The sequence below is a fragment of the Panthera leo genome, chromosome D1 (genome assembly GCF_018350215.1).
Source record: "Panthera leo isolate Ple1 chromosome D1, P.leo_Ple1_pat1.1, whole genome shotgun sequence".
NCBI lineage: Eukaryota > Metazoa > Chordata > Mammalia > Carnivora > Felidae > Panthera > Panthera leo.
This window is the reverse complement of record NC_056688.1, coordinates 53426341-53444632: the sequence shown is the minus strand read 5'-3', so window position 1 is coordinate 53444632 and position 18292 is coordinate 53426341. Positions and strand designations below refer to the sequence as shown.

At 45.5% G+C, this 18292-nt stretch overlaps 1 protein-coding gene across 2 annotated transcripts in view; it reads right to left on the bottom strand.

Annotated features, from left to right (window-relative positions):
* Nucleotides 1-18292, bottom strand: part of TENM4 (teneurin transmembrane protein 4) — a 598010-nt gene that overhangs the window by 13301 nt on the left and 566417 nt on the right. For both annotated transcript variants that reach the window (XM_042904074.1, XM_042904075.1), the window contains 3 exons: nucleotides 8831-9003; nucleotides 3445-3680; nucleotides 85-381 (listed from right to left, as the gene is read on the bottom strand). In XM_042904074.1, coding sequence (XP_042760008.1) covers nucleotides 85-381; nucleotides 3445-3680; nucleotides 8831-9003 — 706 coding nt within the window. The remainder of the gene's footprint in view (nucleotides 1-84; nucleotides 382-3444; nucleotides 3681-8830; nucleotides 9004-18292) is intronic.

The window sequence follows — 18292 nt, the reverse complement described above, 5'->3', positions numbered from 1 at the left end:
GCTGGGCCTGGCCATGGGTTGAGCCATGACACAATGGTCTTCTAAATGGCAAGGCCAGTGGGGGTGGGGGGGATGGACACCTGCCTTCTCTAAGTATGTGTAGGTCCACGTCTTCCCATCAGCAAAGATCCTGGATGTGATGCGACCCGCCTGGTCGTATTCCATCCTCTCAGACATGATGCCTCTCTGGACACCAGCGATATGGCCCCCTGGGGAGTATGTCACATTGACACCATTCAGCCTGCTGCTGGGTGACCAGAGGCTGGGCCGCCCTGCCTGGTCGTACAGGATCCGGAGGGTGAACTTGCGGTGGTCATCATAGATCTTCTCTGTGCGGGTCACACGGTCAAAGTCCAGGGACAGGAGGTTCCGGTTGTGAACCTGGAGTAGGAGGAAAGACATAGTTAATCTGGACATTGAAGCCTTTGATGTGAGAAGGTCCTGATTAGAGGAGGCAGCGCAGGTCATGGGTGTCAACAGACGGGGTTTGGGTCCTGGCTCTATCACCTGCCAGTTCTATGAAGCTTCATCATCTGTAAAATGGGAATGCCAATTACATAGGGCTGTTGTGAGAATACAGGCAGTGCAGGTATTGAGCAAATACTAGCTGGTCCTGAAGACGATCCGTGTGATATCCTAATGTCATACTTCTAATGGGGACAAAAAGGCAGCTCCTTCTTGACTCTCTCCTAAAAAGGGAGAGGCCAAGTGGGTCCAGATCCCCTTGCTAGGTCAGCTGGGCTGCTAGGTCAGCACACAATTCAATTTCCTTCCAGAGTCAGGAATACAGGGCTCCCACAAGGGTAGAGGTAAGTCAGGGTTTTTCATAGTTTAATAAAGAAATATACTTTGAGGCCTACTTCTGTATTTGGATCCACCCTTTAGGCATGGGTTGCCCCTGAAACATTGCCCGGTACTCCAAAGCTAAAATGCTGTGTCCCCTCTAATTGGCACATGGCCTTATAGGACATTTGGGCACATTTTCCAACTCTTCCATTGGTCACTGGTTAAGTTTGACATATAGTAAGGGAAACACAAGAGGAAAGTAGATGATGTAGGTCGTATGATACAAAACCGCACATGTGGACTGAGGTAATGAAAGGCCCTCTAGGACCCTGGGTGGTAAAAAAGGCTCAGGTCTAGGAATTAAGGTCAGGATTCCAGCCTCAATTCTGTGGCCAATTTATCTGTGTGACCTTGGGCAAGTGCCATTCCCTGTCCGAGTCTCAATTTCTTCCTCTGTGAAACAACAGGGCTATTGTGAGGACTGAAGAAGCCTGGGTAGATTACCAAACAGAGTTCTGGGCATATAGAAGGCACTGAATTAATGAATGTAATTATTTCCATTAAATGGCAGTAAAGGATCGCATTCTCAGAGAACGTAGAGATGTGTGTGTCTCCCCCTTTCCTCCAAACAAATTCTCAAACCTTGAAAATAAGGATTTATAATGATGATGCTGGGACAACTTTAGCTGTGAATGGCCTGCTTATAATAAGGTTGCCTTCCCAGGGGTAATCAAATACAATTGCAGAGCAAAAACAGTGTGGCAGACAATTCCCGTGAAAAATCGGAGGCACCGGAGACTGGAGCTGTGTTCTTTGCCGGGAGGGCAAAGGAAGATTCAGGGTCTGCACCACCAACAATGATGGGGGCCATTTTAAGGCATCTTTTGCAGGGTCCCCTGTGACTCCTCCCAAGGAGCTGCCACCCAGCCAGCTGCCCCCCCCCCCCCGCCACCCCTGGAGGGCCCCTAGGGAAGGCAAGCTACACCTCTGTGGCAAAATTAATAAAATTGAATTAAGCAGCTCACTGGGGAACCGCCTAATGCTTCCTGTGCTTGGCAGTGGCAGCAATGAGATTATTTTACATCTTTCTTTATTAAAAAAGTTCCCAGTTGTATAAAAAATGAGCTCCATTATGGGGAGGCGCACCCGGATAACATTCTAATTCCACATGCCGTCACTGTGGGTGGCCATTTATTTTGGGAGGACGCGGAGATGCGGCCACCGGACTGGAGCACCATTAATCTCAGGCTGGGAGAGGGACCAATTAAAGCCTGGGAAACTTTTGGTCCAGTTCACACTGCAGAGAGGAAATCCTAATAGCACTAATCGCTGCCATTTATTGAGCACCTGGGTTCTACCAGCATTGGGCTAGGTACTTGGAATATATTATCTTGTTTCCGCAGAGGAGTCTGAGACTCAGAGGAGTTGCTCAGGGCTACACGCCAGGCCCAGGCAGGAATCAAACCAAGGTCAAATTTTCCATTTAGCACACTGCCTTAGATGTGCATGAGGGGGCTCCTGGAGAATTCAGACAGGGGGCTCGGGGAGGCTGCAGATGGTGGCGGGCCACAGAGAACAAAGACACTTACGGCCTTCCTCAGGGAACTAGTGGAAGGTTCTTTCCCACTTCGATTTTTGCGAGAGTTCTAGGCTGTTGAGGAGACACAGGAAGGCTGGTTTTGTGGATTCTAGTTGTGTGATATTGGCTGTGTTGAGACAGTGCCAGCCGTGTGGCATGAGGATGCTTCTGTGGTTTTTAGGAGTCAGCAACAATCTCGCTCAGTTCTGTGGTTCCCTTCAGCCCAGCCAGTGCCTACGGAGCAGCTGGGGTCTGCAAGGAGCTGTGCTCAGAACTGAGCTGGTTTCTTTGCTTTCACGCTCCCTGTCACCTTCCTTTCTGAAGCTAGAGGGAAAAGAAGTGGGGCAATCGGGCCTGGGGGGCGGGGGCGGTAATAGCACTCTGCAGAAACATGGGGGGTGAGGCAGTGAAAGGGCTGGCTCAGGGCATCCACATTCTGAAGAGCACTCTGAAATGCCAGACCACAGATGCCAACCCACTGGCAGCAGGGACAGCTGGGGTTGGGGGTCGTTTTGCTCATTTAGTAAGGGGACAACTGCCTGGAAGGAGTGGAGGATGTGGCTTAGGTTCCAAATAGCCAAACTGGATTCTGCTAGATATTAATAAGAACATAGTAGTAAGAATAGCAGGAACAACAGGAGTAGGTTATTGACCACTTCCTGTGTGCAAGGCTCGGTATGAGGCATTCTGTATATTATTTCCAATTCTTGTCGCAACTTGTAAAATTGATTCATCCTTCCCATTTTTTTTTGGAGAATGAGACTGAGGCTCCGGATGAATGAAATGGCATCACGGACGGGCTGAAATTCAGTCCGGGTATCACAGAAGCTGGAAATCCAACTCAGGCCTAACACCAAAGCCGGTGATCTTGCCACAACGGAAGAGAGATTCGAGATTTCTTATTAAGTGAGGTTTGCCTACTTTACCTTCCTCCTTTGGCAGGGGGCCCAGGAACACTTTCTCCCCCAGGGCCAGTTTCAAGAACAGAACTCAGTTCTCCGGATCGGTCCTCATTCTCTCCCGCTAGGGCCCCAGCCACCCCCAGAGGCGGAGCCCCGCCTGGAGCAGGCCTTGCTCACCCGCAGCCGGCGCCCGAACACGGTGACCTGGCCCCGCGCCTGCTCCTTGCGCTGCCGCCACTCCACCAGGTTGAGGCCGTTGTCGATGGGCAGCGTGACGTTCCGCTTGCCCACAGTGGGGTTGACTGTGCCGGCCAGCAGATGGGGCTCTGTCTGCAGTGCCACCTCCATGCCGTTGGCCAGCAGCAGCCGCAGGGAGCCATCTGCCCCGATGTAGTAGCTGTTGCGGACCTGGTCTGAGGGACGGGAGAGGAGAGGGACCATTTCTGCTCAGAAGGGTTGAGGATGGAGGGAGGGGTGTGCACAGCAGAGGTAGGGGTGTGGCTTCTAAATGGGTTTATTTTTCTGACTATGGAAATGAAACATTATCATTGAAGAAAACTAGGACGATATAGGGAGATCGTCCATGATCGCAATACCAAAAAAAAAAGCCACTGTAAATATTTTGTATACTCCTAGACTTCAGAATATTTCTGGGGGCGCCTGGGTGGCTCAGTCAGTTAAGCATCTGACTTAAGGCTCAGGTCATGAGTTCGAGCCCCGCATCTAGCTCTGTGCGGACAGCTCAGAGCCTGGAACCTGCTTTGGATTCTGGGTCTCCCTCTTTCTCTGCCCTTTTCCCGCTCATGCTCTGTTTCTCTCTCAGAAATAAACATTAAAAAAAGAATATTTCTGAATATATTTATAAAGTAATTGCTTATAGTGTGCCACTGATCATTGTATTACATCATTGAATATTTTTCCTAAGTGTTTCTCTCTTTAAAAATTTTTTTAATGCTTATTTTTAAGAGAGAGAGAGAGAGAGAGAGAGAGAGAGAGAGTGGGGGAGGGGCAGAGAGAGAGGGAGACACAGAATCTGAAGCAGGCTCCAGGCTCCGAGCTGTCAGCACAGAGGCCAACACAGGGCTTGAACTCACCAACCACGAGATCATGACCTGAGCCAAAGTTGGACGCTCAACTGACTGAGCCACCCTGGCCCCCCTCCTAAGTGTTTCTCCTAATGACTGTACAGTATTCCACTATATGGAAATGCCATAATTTATCTAACCCATCCTTAAGTAGATATTCTGATTATTTCTAGCTTTTCATAATTACAAAGTGACACTGCAAATAAACATATTGTAAACATTATGCTAAGTGAAAGAAGTCAGACACAAAAGACCACATAATGTATCAATAACTCCCTTTATATGAAATATCCAGAATAAGACATCAAGTAGATTAGTGAGGGAAAGGCACTAATGGGGAATGGGGAGTGAGCACTTATGGGTACAAGCTTTCTTTTGGGGGAGTGGTAAACATTTTCCAGAACTAGACAGCATTAATAATTGCATAACTTTGTAAATATACTAAACCCCCCTGAACTGTACACTTTAAAAGGGTGAATTTTAGAGTATGTGAATTATATCTCTATTAAAACTATATTTTTTGGATAAATCAATGTCTTCGTTTTGGGTTGTTAGGATTACTAGAACAAAGCGTTGAACATTTTTTTTTAAATTTTTTAATGTTTTATTTATTTTTGAGACAGAGAGAGACAGAGCATGAGCAGGGGAGGGGCAGAGAGAGAGGGAGACACAGAATCCGAAACAGGCTCCAGGCTCTGAGCTGTCAGCACAGAGCCCGACGCGGGGCTTGAACTCATAGACCAGGAAGTCATGACCTGAGCCGGTCGGACGCTCAACCGACTGAGCCACCCAGGCGCCCCAGGGTTGAACATTTTTAAGGTTCTTGGTACACACCAGAGTTAACTATTCTTTACATCAAGGTGAAAATAACTCCAGTACTTAAGTTGCTGACAAAATTCCAAATATATATGTATATATATATATATGTATATATATGTGTACGTATATGTGTATATATATATGTATATACGTATATGTATATATATGTGTATATATATATATATACACATATACATACACATATATATATATTTAAGTCATTTTCATATACATACATATGTGCATAGATGAACCAATGATTTAAAAAATATGTCTGATTTTGAAATCTTAGACCTGATTTAAATATTTTAATTAGGATCTTTAGCTCAAAGAAACTTCTGGAGAAGAGCGAATTTCAGTTGTGAAATGCACACAATTCTTTTCTAACACTGGAAACACCTGAGTTAGTGCTGCAGCCTTCCCCTCTTGCCCTTCTTCAGCTGCTGCTTCTGTCTACACCTGCCCCTCTTCAATAAACTCTAGCCCAAGTCCTCCCTTCAAGGCTATGCTGAACTGTCACCTCTCCTCAGAAGCCTCCCCAGTTCCTTGGTCACAACAAATGCCTCCCCCTCCCTTAGCCTCTTGATGGGCCTCATTACTGGTCTGGCAACTGAGGGGTACAGGGTCTACACTCTGTTCTGCTGCACAGAGACTAAGAGCACGCATGGCCTTCAGAGCCACGCTACCAGGGTTCGAGTCCCAGCTCCACCATTCTCTTGCTGCAAGACCCTGGGCAAATTCCTTAATCTCCCATGCCTCTGGTTCTTCATCTGTACCTTGGGGATGAAAACTGTACTCTTACCTCATAGCATTAGGTGGGATAAGGAATATGAAGAGCTGAGAATGGTGGTTGGCATATAGTGAGTGTTATGTAAAAGTGAGCTATTATTAGTTTTCTGTGCGAGCATTGTACTAGTCACTGCCATGGAGATCTCTTGTCATCTCTCCTCAGCCTCTACTGCCCCGTTTCACACGTCTGTCATAGAGAACTTTTCTAGTACTGATCATGGGTCTTCAATAGCTCCCCATTGCCTTTAGATCAGTGCTTAAGAGAATGGGTTCTATTTGTCTGGGTCCAAATACCCTACCAGGCGTGTGTCTTTGGACAAGGTTCTTAACCTCTTAGTGACTTAAACTGTCTTCATTTGGAAAATGGAGATGTTAATAATACCTCATAGGGTTGTTGTGAGGAGGGAGTAGGTACATGAATGTAAAACACTAACCATCTACTTTATACTTGATAGGTGTTCCAAGATGTTAGCTATCATTGTCGTTAGAGTACGTGCTCAGTAAACATTTGCTGGATTGAACTAGATCTATTCCAGGCTATGTATGTCAAGCAAAGAAAAAAAACAAAAAAAAAAACAAAAACAAAAAAACCCCACAAACAACCACAGACACACACAAAAGCAAAAACAAAAACAAACAAAAAACGGATGTAGTTTTGTAGGAAACTGTGGCTAAGTCTTCCCTGTTAGAATGGCATCAGATCAGCCCCGCCCTCTCTCCCTCCCTCCCCCCTCCATCCTTCCCCTTTTCTTCCTCACACATGCAGAATTCTAAGATCTGCCTTAAACTTGGCTATGCATTATTCACTGGCCATCTGTATTTTCCTTCTTTTGAACAGTGAAAAGGCCCATGTCATTTATCTCTTAAAGCTGCTTCTTGCTGAATGCACATATGTCCATTAGTGGTGACTTTGGATGGAATGGTGTTTGTAGAGGCCCATCTCAAACGAGCCCCATTTAATGTGAGCTGTGACTTCCCAAGCCTGCTCCTCATTAGCGGTTCCTCCTTATTTCTTCCCATAGCTCAGACATAAGATGCAGCTGAAAACACTTTTTACCAAGCCTCTACTGAGGTGGTTGCAAAACGGAACATGCAAGCCTGGTATGAGGGAAGGAGAGGAGCTTGGCAGAGGCACCAAAGAGGAAAAACAGGTACCACATTTCCTGGATTCCCCGATGAGTTTTTCCTTTTCCCACTTCAGTGTTTGTGAAATCGGAATGTGTCTTAAGTCCTTGCATGAATTTTGAGCCGTGTGTCTCCCCTCCTCCCCAAGCTGAAAAGTTGCTATTGAATTGATGGTACATTTTAAAAGTGAGGAAATGTGGCACTTTTGAATGGGAAAAAAAAAAGTTGCCTAAAGATAAGAAAGACTGCATTAACTTTTGAGAAAAATGCAGCAAGCCAGCTTAGAGGTGTGCAGGGGATAAGACAGTTCTTAACCACAGGGAGGGACAAGATGTCTGAACAATCTGTGGCCCTGCTGTCCTCGGCCAGGCAGAGCCCTGGCTAGCTCGGAATCGGCACCTTCTCCTGGCAATAACTCAGTCTGAGCATAAACACCGTGAGTGTGTCCCAACCCACTGCTCTAGGTGCTGGTGGGGAAGGAACTGCAAGATACTGCTTCTCTTTCTTCTGACCGAGAACCACTACTGTTCTTTAAGCTTCTTTAAAGGCACTGTATTACATTTGGGAGTAGAAGCGGTTGTGGAAATATACAGTTATTTTCTTATGGTAAATCCAAGTGCCAGTTATTAAATAATTAGTTAATGAATCCAGCAAGAACTTACTGAGTTGTATTATGGGCCTGGCCCATGTTGGGCACTCTGTGTACACTGTAAAGGGATTGTCTGGGCAACGCTTATGAGGCAGCTACGGTAATTCGGCCCCATTTCCCAGCCCCAGAGACTGAGGCTCAGAGAAGAGTGACTCCACCCAATTCACACAGGTAGGAACTGAAACCGTAGGCACAGAGATCCCCCAGTCTGTCTACTCCAGAGCTTTTTTTCTGCTCCTTGCACTGCCTCACACCATTCAACAAGGCTTCAACTTGCTTTCGTTTCCTCAAGGAGAAAATCAAAGGCCCCCATGATGTGGTGGCAGAGTCAGGACTAGAATCTGGGCCTGTGACTCCCAGCCCAAGCCTCTTTTTACTACTTGTGTCAAAGCTTTTGGGAGCACAAAAAGCCATCAGGAGAGTGGTGAAAAAAATCAGGGCTCTCCCTAGTGATAGCTTCTTCTTTTTTTCATGCTTACTAGATCCAATGAAGTTGTGAACTCCACTCTGGGTCACCACCTCCCATGAGGACAACCAAGGCAGACAATCTGCAGCCAGATTTCATCACTGTGATTTCCCTAAAGCTCAAAGATCAACTCCTACCAGGGATTACTTGATGAACGCAGACGAGAAGGGTCTTTCCTCTGTGGAAGCCTAGAGAAGGCACAGACTGTTCTCACCTGAGCTTCAGGGAGGACTTCTCCATGCCTAGGTCCCTTTCGTGATTAGGCACAATCATTATTGTCCTTTGTCCTCACCCACACCAGTGTGAGAGCAAGCCTTTAACCTGGGAGCCATTAGAATGGCGGAATAGTGAGGGCATCTGGATTAGCAGCTAGTGGACTGTCTACCCTTTGTTCTCATGATGATGGGATGAGACAAGGGACTGTTACTCTGAGGCTTCTGGGAGAGAATATACAGGACTCAGGCTGGTGTGTTTTGCACATTCGAATGCAACACAGAGAGAAACCAGTTGTAATGCTCTGCTACTAAAGCTGCCCGGCTCTAGTAGCCGCTTGTTTCTGGTATCATCCTCTTCCAAAGGGGTCTCTTCACCCCCCTGCCTCAAAGTCCCCAAGCCTCCCAGCCAGCTTACCTTGCAGCAGTGTATAGAAGGCACCGGAAGCAGACAGGTTGGTGGTTATGGTGACATCATCCTTGCTGGAGGTCTCTACCTGGACATGCACTGAGCTGTCTGTATCGCTTCGGAAACTGCTCACCTGGCCAGTGGGGAAGGTCACATTTGTCAGGCGGCCAAAGCTGTCATACCTGAAAACCAAGGGGTGGCTCTGAGTAACAGAAATATAATGGTGCCATGGCCGGAACTTGGCGAGTTCCACCTGCTGCCACAGTTTTGCACGTTCTGCTTTTCTCTCTGGTTAGATACATTGCCGTGTCTCCTACACCTCCTTGCACACAGTTTCCAGGAAGGGACTCTACCGGTTGACACCTGACTGCAGGTGGAGGACTTACCTCTCTGAGTCTTCCTCTGCTAATTCTATAAAGCAGAGATGACAGCCCCTGCCCTGCCTCCCTCCCAGGATTACTGCGAGGAACCTGCGGCAGGGGCCTGTGCCTCCAAACTTACACCCACCCGTGTGGTGTGACAAGATGGCGGTCATCTGAGGCTGCTGACCCAAAGTCTTAAAGCCAGGGCACTCCCAGAGGTGACAGGGTCAAACGTGATGCTTGAATAACCCTCTCAAAACCCAGAGAAATGGTTATACAGGCTTTTCCTGAACACCACAAGAGATGGGGCTTCCTACAAAGCTACGGACCCTGGAGAAAGGGGGCTCTGAATTCAAACCAGGACTCTGCTCCCACATAAGGAGGCTTAACAGACGAGCTCTTGCAACCTCTTCCCGTCTAGATTTCACGTCAGGCACCAAGCAGTTACGCATATATCTGCAGTTGTCAGGACTCACAGCTTTGCTCTGCTGGCATCTTTTTGAAGCATCACAATTGAATCTCAATTCCCTTTTCCATCTCTGATAATAATGAAAGAAATGCCTACCATTACTGAACACCCACAACATATCAGGCATAGTGCTTTTCATACATCCTTTCCCTTAATCCTGGCAACTAGTCTAAACGGTATAAATGATCTCCTTTTTGGAGGAGGTTCAGAAAAGTCGAGTCACCTGCTCAAGGTCACACAGATCATAAGTGTGGTGGAGTCAAAAGTCAAAGTCAGATTTATCTGCTTCCAGGGTCCCACTTGCTTCTCTGCCTTGAGTGAGTATTTCTGTAGCGTCCGTTTGCAAACATCTGTTGTTGTGCTCTACCTGCGGCAAAGTCGTTGGGAGATGGTAGGGTAGGCTTTTAACACTCAGTTACAGTTTTTAATTGCGGGAGGCTGAAGTATAAAAAGGTAGGTATAATAGCCTTTTTGCACCTGTGCGTGAATGGGAAAAAACTTCTTCGTCCAGATGTTAGTGTTTCTGACTTCTAGTCGTACTGAAGCTCACATGCGAGTTCAGTTTTGTGTCTCCCTGGTGGACTCTTTCCCCTGCTTTGCTCTCACTATTGCCGTGAAGCTGGCCTCTGGGCCCCGAGGGATTTGATGCTGGCGAAATGAAAGGCTCCAGAGTTCAGCTCAGTCCTGGCTCTTCCCATGATCCTCCAGCTGCACCTGGTTTCCTGATGCCTCAGGTGCTGCTGCTTCGACCGCTTCAGGTGAGACTTGGGAGGTGAGACCAGATAGGTGTTTGCTGAGCAATTTTTTGCCCAAGGTCAGATATAGGTGCTACATGGATTGTGTCCTCTACCAACTCTTTCTGTCCCTGTGCCTGGTACTAACCGTGGGACTCTTTACGCTGAATGCCAACAGTCCCTGGCCGGGACAGTCTGCCACAGACAAAGGTGCTGGTTACATGAATCACCCAGGTCCTTGATTCAAGACTAACTCTGGGGGAAATTGAATCTCTCTGTTGCTGAGGCCCGAGGAAGGGGGATGCAAGCGTTTTCCAGGATAGCAACAACACAGATCTGTACCACATACCTTGGGCTTGGTCTCAGCTGGGCAAGGGTGTGGGCTGTATCAGTCCTTGGGCTCTCCTGTAGGTACCTTTGGCGCTTTGGAAAACTGTTTCTTGTCACGATTTCTCATTTTTCTTCCTTAGTACGGAGTCAGAGTCTTGTAAGAAAATGTCAGTCTGGCTTAGGGGAGGGTGACCATGTGGCTTAAAGCCCGGATTGGAGGGTCACAGGTGTAAGGTGCCCCTCAGAGCTGGGTGAGGAGGTGATTCTGAGACACTGCTGCTAGGAAGGAGGGTGAGTCTTGGGGTGAAGATCTGGAAGTTTGTCCTAAAGCCTCTCTCTCCTGGAGATGCTCTCAGAGCTCTGCTCCCTTTAACTCTAGGAGAGGCGGTTTTCTTTTCAACTCTTTATGGCTGCTGGAAATTTGAATAGGAAGGGATTGTACAAAAATGTATGATTTTTAGAGTGGTTATCTCTGGGAGGTAGAATTACTGGTGGCATTTTATATCCCAAAGATCTTAAAATAATGACCATGGATTATTTTCATAATCAGCAAAGTGCTGTGACAACCCAGATACTGCCATGTACAGAGAAGTCATGAGCATGGCCATCTTGGGGGAAGAGGCCCTTTTAAATTACTGGCATTTGGGGCACCTGGGTGGCTCAGTCACTTAAGCATCTGACTTCAGCTCAGGTCATGATCTCATGGTTTGTGAGTTCAAGCCCCATGTCAGGCTCTGTGCTGACAGCTTGGAGCCTGGAGCCTGCTTCAGATTCTGTCTCCCTCTTTCTCTGCCCCTCCCCGACTTGTGCTCTGTCTCTCTCTCTCTCCCTCTCTCTCTTTCTCTGTCAAAAATAAACATTAAAAAATTTAAATTACTGGCATTTATGGAAGTCTCACATATAGGACACCTGCCAACATCAATCTCCAGACCTTTACGGTAAATATTACTAGGGTACCCCAAATTTCTGAGCTCAAAATCAAGACCCACCCTGCTCCCACCCCAGAAACTGGCTCAGCCCTGGTCACTGTACTTATGTCTGTGGGCTATGAGTATTCTGAGTCTTGTCAGATCCTGAGTTACCTTAAATCGGCAGGAAGACCCATTTCAGTTCAACAGGTTTATGGGATGGATATGCTATTCTAGTCTGGTTCTCTGAACACCTGTTATCCATGTACATACTCTTTATTGAGACGACTTACTCAGACTATCTAATTTCCTGATCTAACTGGATACAAAAGATTTTATTACATCACGCAAGATACTTAGCAAGGAGTTTTAGGGGCGCCTGGGTGGCTCAGTCAGTTAAGTGTCCGGCTTCGGTTCAGGTCATGATCTTGGGGTTTGTGAGTTCAAGCCCTGCGTTGGGCTCTGTGCTGACAGCTTGGAGCCTGGAGCCCGCTTCAGATTCTGTGTCTCCCTCTCTCTCTGCCCCTCTCCTGCTCACACTCTCTCAAAAATTAATAAATGTTAAAAAAAAAAGGAGTTTTAGAGTCTTACAAATAACAATTGATAGGGAGATCATGGATTAGGGGTCACATGTCACTTCAATACTGCTTTAATATGGCCTTGCTCCAATGACACCACGTAAAGCTTTCCCTGGTTTCTCTCTTGTCCCTTCTCCCAGTAATACACTGGCAGAGCTGCATCACAGAATGGGTCCCCTGCTCTGTAACAGCTCACGTACAAGCTGTCACCTGCTTCAGCCTGGGGTGCTTAAGTCAGGACAGGACTGTGGTGTCAGACAGGCTGGGAATGTTAGTTGAACAAATGAATGACTGCACAATTGGATATGTGAGGCCCCCTTTGTTGCTCTGTGGGGAAGGGGAGACATGATTCATTTACATACACACTATCTCCTGTAGGACTTGACAGAGGCCTGATGCACAGTGGGTACCTGGCAAGCATCTGATGAACGCACACAAAGACGGAAACAGCTACTCTCACTAAATGATACTTCAGCAATCTCCATAGGCATCTCCCCAGAGCTCTGGTCTCCAAGACAGAAAGAGCCTTTGCATGAAGGCAGACAATTGTAATTATTATTGAAGGTAGCCTGTAATACATAATTAAATTGAGCTTGAAGAAGATACAATGAAAAGCCTCATGCCATCAAGATCTGGTTTTCATTTTATACGAGATGGCCGAAAACCAGTAATTTCCACTCCTTACATTTTCCATTAGAGGGACCGAATGTCTTAATTAAATGAACATCAAATAGAACAGCCAATTTATAGAATTTTCTTGTCTCTTATTCATTCATTTCAGTGCCTTCCAGAGCCTGGGAAATGCCACTGGATCTCCCTGCTGCCTGATCAATACCTGTGATTAGCCCATCAGAACACCGCTGTTTCTGGCTCTGCAGGGAAAAACTGGAGCTGCCCGTCCGGGGAACCCTGAACACCTAGGTGCCACGCCCCCTCTGTGGAGCCCTTTCTCTTCCTGCTACAGAGCTGCTGACAGAAAGACAGCGCCACTGGACAAGTTGGGACAGTTTTCCCCCCTCTCTGGATTCCAAGTGGCTGCTTCAAACCCTGGCCCTGCGATTGGGTGACTTTGGGACAGTGGCTTAGTTCTGTCTGTTTTGGCTCTAAAGAACTGGCAAATTTCTTTCTTTCTAACCAAGAGGAAGGAACGTGTTAATATGGGAAGCCCTTGGAGTCAGACGTTCTAGGCTTTGAATACAGGCTCTACACTTGCCAGCAATGAATGATAACCCTAGAGGATGGGCACTCAGTTCTCTTTTCCTGTGAACCATCAACCCCCTACAAACGACATGATTTCAGGCAGGTTATATAACACAACCTTTGGGAGCCTCTGTTTTCTCCTCTATAAAATGAAGATAGTAACACCTGTCTCAGGAAGATACTGTGAAGTTCAAATAAGGTAACATGCTTAAAATGAAATGCAAATTTTTCATCAGGGCCTGCAGGACCACAGGAGACTGCCTTCCCCACCATGTCGACTCCCTGATGGGAGAAGGGACTTTGGTCGCAAATGTATCCCAGAACTTAGAAGAGTGCCTGGCATGTAGTCGATGTTCAATAACATAAATGAATGTTGGCTGAAGGACCTACTCTTTCCTGCTTCTCTTTCCAATTTCACTTTGAACTCTACTCTTCCATACTTCCTGTGTTCCACTGCATCTGCTTCCATTCTCCAAACATGCCACGTTCGATCCAGGCTCAGAGTGCTCACACTTAGTGTTCCTTTGGCAGAGAATGCTCTTCCCTCCAATCTTTGTATGGCTAGTTCCTTTCATTACTCACATTTCAGTTCAAATGTTATCACTTCAGTCAGGCCTTCCTTTAAATAGATAGGTCCTCCCATCTTGGCCACATTTTCTGATTTTATTGTTTTCATTACATATTATTTATGTGTTTATTGGTCATTTATCTGTCTCTTCCGACTATAATATAAGCTCTATGAGGACAGGGACCTTGTCTGTATTCTCATGCCTAGGAGACTATGCAGAATATAAAAGGCACTCAATACTTATTTCTTAGATGAATGAATGAATGAATAATAAAGAGTAGATATTATTACTGGCTTTTCAAGATATGGATTAAGAAAAACTAAGAATTTCTTCCCTTTCACCTCACCCCTTCCATATGAGGAAGGGCAAGTTCACAAATACCCATAGATTGTGATTACCTTTTAGGTACCAAGCACTATGCCCATAACCATCTTTGAGGTAGGCATTATTGTTGTCATTTCACAATTGGTGAAGCTGAGGCTCAGAAAGAATAAATAACTTGTCTAAGATCACACAGCTACTTGAGGAATATAGATTCAAAGTCAAGTCTGTCTGTCTGACCTTAAAGTCTGTGTTCTTTCATCAAGCTTCCCATAAGTGATGCTGTTTCAGGGAAAAACCTTTGTGTTCATCACTATGTTATAGAAAACATTGTGTTTGGAAATCTCAAGTGGGTCAAGAAGACTGATAGTTTTCTGTTCAAGGTGTTTGCTTTGATATCACTGCAATTGAATTTGCCGTGATGCACCCCCCCCCCCCCCCACACACACACACACATTCAGGGGGTATGATGGAGATGGCCAGATGGTTGGCTTTTCATTATTTTTTTCCACTGACTTTTCTTCACTCCATTTTCCCAAAGCATCTTTGGAGAATGGGGAAAGAAAACACATAAAAGATTCATACAGTTGCCGTGAACTTGGCTCTCAGAAGAGGACCGCTAAAGGGTATCTTCACACACACTGCAAGGCTTTCTTCTTCACACTCAATATTTCACATCTCAAGCCACTTACTATGTTGCAGCTGGTGAGGAAAATGCCAAACTGCTTCTCTGATACTAACTTTTGCTGAATGGGATTTTTTAGTTGGAAAATAGAGATTTGATTTTTATGAATTTCATCTATGACTGTTTCAAATGCCACCACTGTCAACGAGAGGAATTGGATACCATATCCTCTGTGAATAATTAGAATTCACAGCCCATGCACATGGATAGTTCCCTTGGCCTCAGGTTACTATAAAAGATGGCACTGCTACATCATTATCTTCTCCAAAACTGTACCAGAGCCAGGGTACTTTTTGGATTCTGCAATTAAAACTTATACTTGCTGCTAATTTCCTATAGAATTAAGTCCCACCAATGCATTTTAGCCTTGAGGATTTCTAACATCTGGTACACTGTACCGATGGTAGGTCTGATCTCTCACTGATGTTGTACCTGAAGCAGTGCATCTGGTGGAAAGGATTCAGGGAGATCTGTGATTGAATCCTAGCTCTGCCACTTGGGTGTATGAGGTCACAGAGCCAGTCAATGTCTGTGCTGGTTATCCTCTCTCCCCTCAGATCCATTCTGCGCTTTTCTCTGTGCCCAGAGGAGCTGACTACATCACTGTCCCTCCTCCCCCCACCGTACCCCCCCTGCTTTCTGGCTTGTTTCTGGTTGGATTCAGTCAATGGTAGGCATTGGCAAGAGACTGGATGTTAAGAGGAGCCTTCCTTATTCCTGATCTACTTCAGTGCCATATTTCTAATAGCGACTTCATCTGTCCATAATTATAATTTTTATGAGATAGCTACTTATTCACTGTTATATGGCTTCCACTGGGCTTCAGTAACAACATCCTATTTCTGCCCTGCCTTGCCCTTAAGCCTCAGGGTTGGTCAAGGTTGTTCACCGTTTTTAATGCCTGAGTGCCTCACCATTCTTTCTTGGTTCTCTTATCCCTGCCTATACATCTATACCTCTATAACATTTCTTTATGTGAAAGATACTTTTCCTGGGTATAGAAGTCTGGTTGTTTCTGTCCCCCTTTCAGCATTTCTGTCTTCTCGCTTGCATGGTTTCTGATGAGAAGTCTGCTGTAATTCTTATCTTTGTTCCTCTATATAAAATGCCTCCACCTCCATCTGCTTTAAAGAGTTTCTCTTTTTCTTTTGTATTTTGAATAGATGACTAAGATGTGTGTGTGTGTGTGTGTGTGTGTGTGTGTGTGTGAACTTTGCTTGGTGTTTTCTGAACTTTTTGGGTCTGTGGTTTGGTGTCCATAATTACGTTACTTCTCCAAATATTTCTTCTGCCTTGCTCTTTTTCTCTTCTCCTAGAATTCTAATTATGGGTGGTCCCTAACTTACGATGTTTTGTTATGAATTTTTGACTTAATTTTAAAAAATTTTTTATTAACAAAAAAAAATTTTTTTGAATGAGAGAAACAGAGTGGAGCTGGGGAAGGGCAGAGAGAGTGGGAGACACAGAATCTGAAGCAGGCTCCAGCTCCGAGCTGTCAGGACAGAGCCCAACTGAGGGCTTGAACTCACAAGCTGTGAGATCATGACTTGAGCTGAAGTGGGACTCTTAGCTGATTGAGACACTCAGGTGCCCTGATTTTTTGACTTTATGATGGTTCAAAAGTGATATGAACTCAGGAGAAACTGTACTTCGAATTATGAATTTTGATCTTCTCCCAGTCTAGTGATGTGACACCCTCTCGTGATGCTGGGCAGCAGGGAGACACAGCTCCCAGTCACCTGAATCACGAGGGTAAACATCCCATAATTGACAACCATTCTGCACCCATACAGCCATTTCTGTTTTTCACTTTCAGTACAGTATGTAATAAATTACATGAGATGCTCAACACTTCACTATAAAATAGGCTTTGTATTAGATGCTTTTGCCCAACTGGAGACTATTGGAAATGTTCTGAGCACATCTAAGGTAGGCTAGGCTAAGCTATAATGTTTGGTAGGTTAGGTGTATTAAATTCATTGACTTAGAATATTTTCAACTAATGGTAAGATCTGTCAGGATGTGATCCCACTGTAAGTCGAGGAAGATCTCTATATGTGTATTAGACAAGTTGATATTGCCTAGCTTTTGGATGTCTGGGTTCTGTATCTTTTTTTTTTTTTCACTATTTTTTTTCTCTTTATATTTCAGTTTGGGTAGTTTCTATTGACCCATCTTCTTCCTTCAGCTGTCTCCATCTACTGATAAGCCCATTAAAGGCATTCTTCATCTCTGGAACTTGTTTTCATTTCTAGATGTTCATTTGATTTTTTTCTTACGGCTTCCACTTCTCTGCTGAAAATACCCATCTGATCTTTCATAGTGTTCACCTTTTCCATGAGATCTTTTAACGTTATGGTTATTTTAAATTCCCTGAAAGACAGCTTCAACATCTGTGTCATATCTAAGTGTGGTTCTGATGATTCCTTTGTCTCTTGGGAGTATGTTGTGTTTTCTAGCCTTTTTGTACGTTCAGTTGAAAGTGTGACATCTTGTGTACTACACTAGAAAATGAGGTAACAGGTTTTATGCCTGGAAATGAGTAGGAGCTTCCTTCTGCTAGGACTTTAGTGAAGGGGTTTGAGTTAATTTAGTTAGGATTTGGGCTGGCTTTGAAGTTTGATGTTTCTCTGGTTGACCTTAGTAGGCTTTAAGTTCCTCTAGTGATGCCTTGTGTTTAGGGAGCTAAAGTAGTTTGTCAGATGACTTTTTTTCTCAGTGTCAACTCCATCTTAAGCGTTAGAACCCCTTTCTGTGCTGTGCCTCAGGGAGGGTCTCTTTCCAGCCCTTATCCCTCTCTTACCTCACTCATGGTACTATTCTGCTTTCCATTGTTGTGTTTAGCTTTTTAGCTAAACTATGGGAGTGGGTGGTGAGCATGAGAGTTCTCTCTCGTTCTGAGTAAGCCTCGGTCTTATGTAACCATGTGTCCCGAGTCTCAAAAATGTAGCCTCTTCAGTGACTGCTACTGCCCCCCGTCAGGCTATAAGTCTGGACCCATTGCCTATCCCCCTCCCCTCCTAACAGAAGTTAAAATTGTTTTTCTTCCCTTATTCAGTGGCAGTGGGTCTCCGCCAGTGCCTAGGGAGGACAGTGGTGGCTGCCTTTCTCTCCACAGATGAAGGCTTTTGTTCCATATGGGAAATAAAGTGGGTTGGGATGGGAACAGAAGGCAGGACCTCCCAAGTTTACCACGGTAGACACTTACATCTTTCTCTACTCTTTTCTTAGAGTTACCTGGTCAGGCTGTGGAGAGAAATCATGGAGAGGATGTGGACTCTCTTACCCATTGTCTGCAGCCTCTAAGGGCTTCAA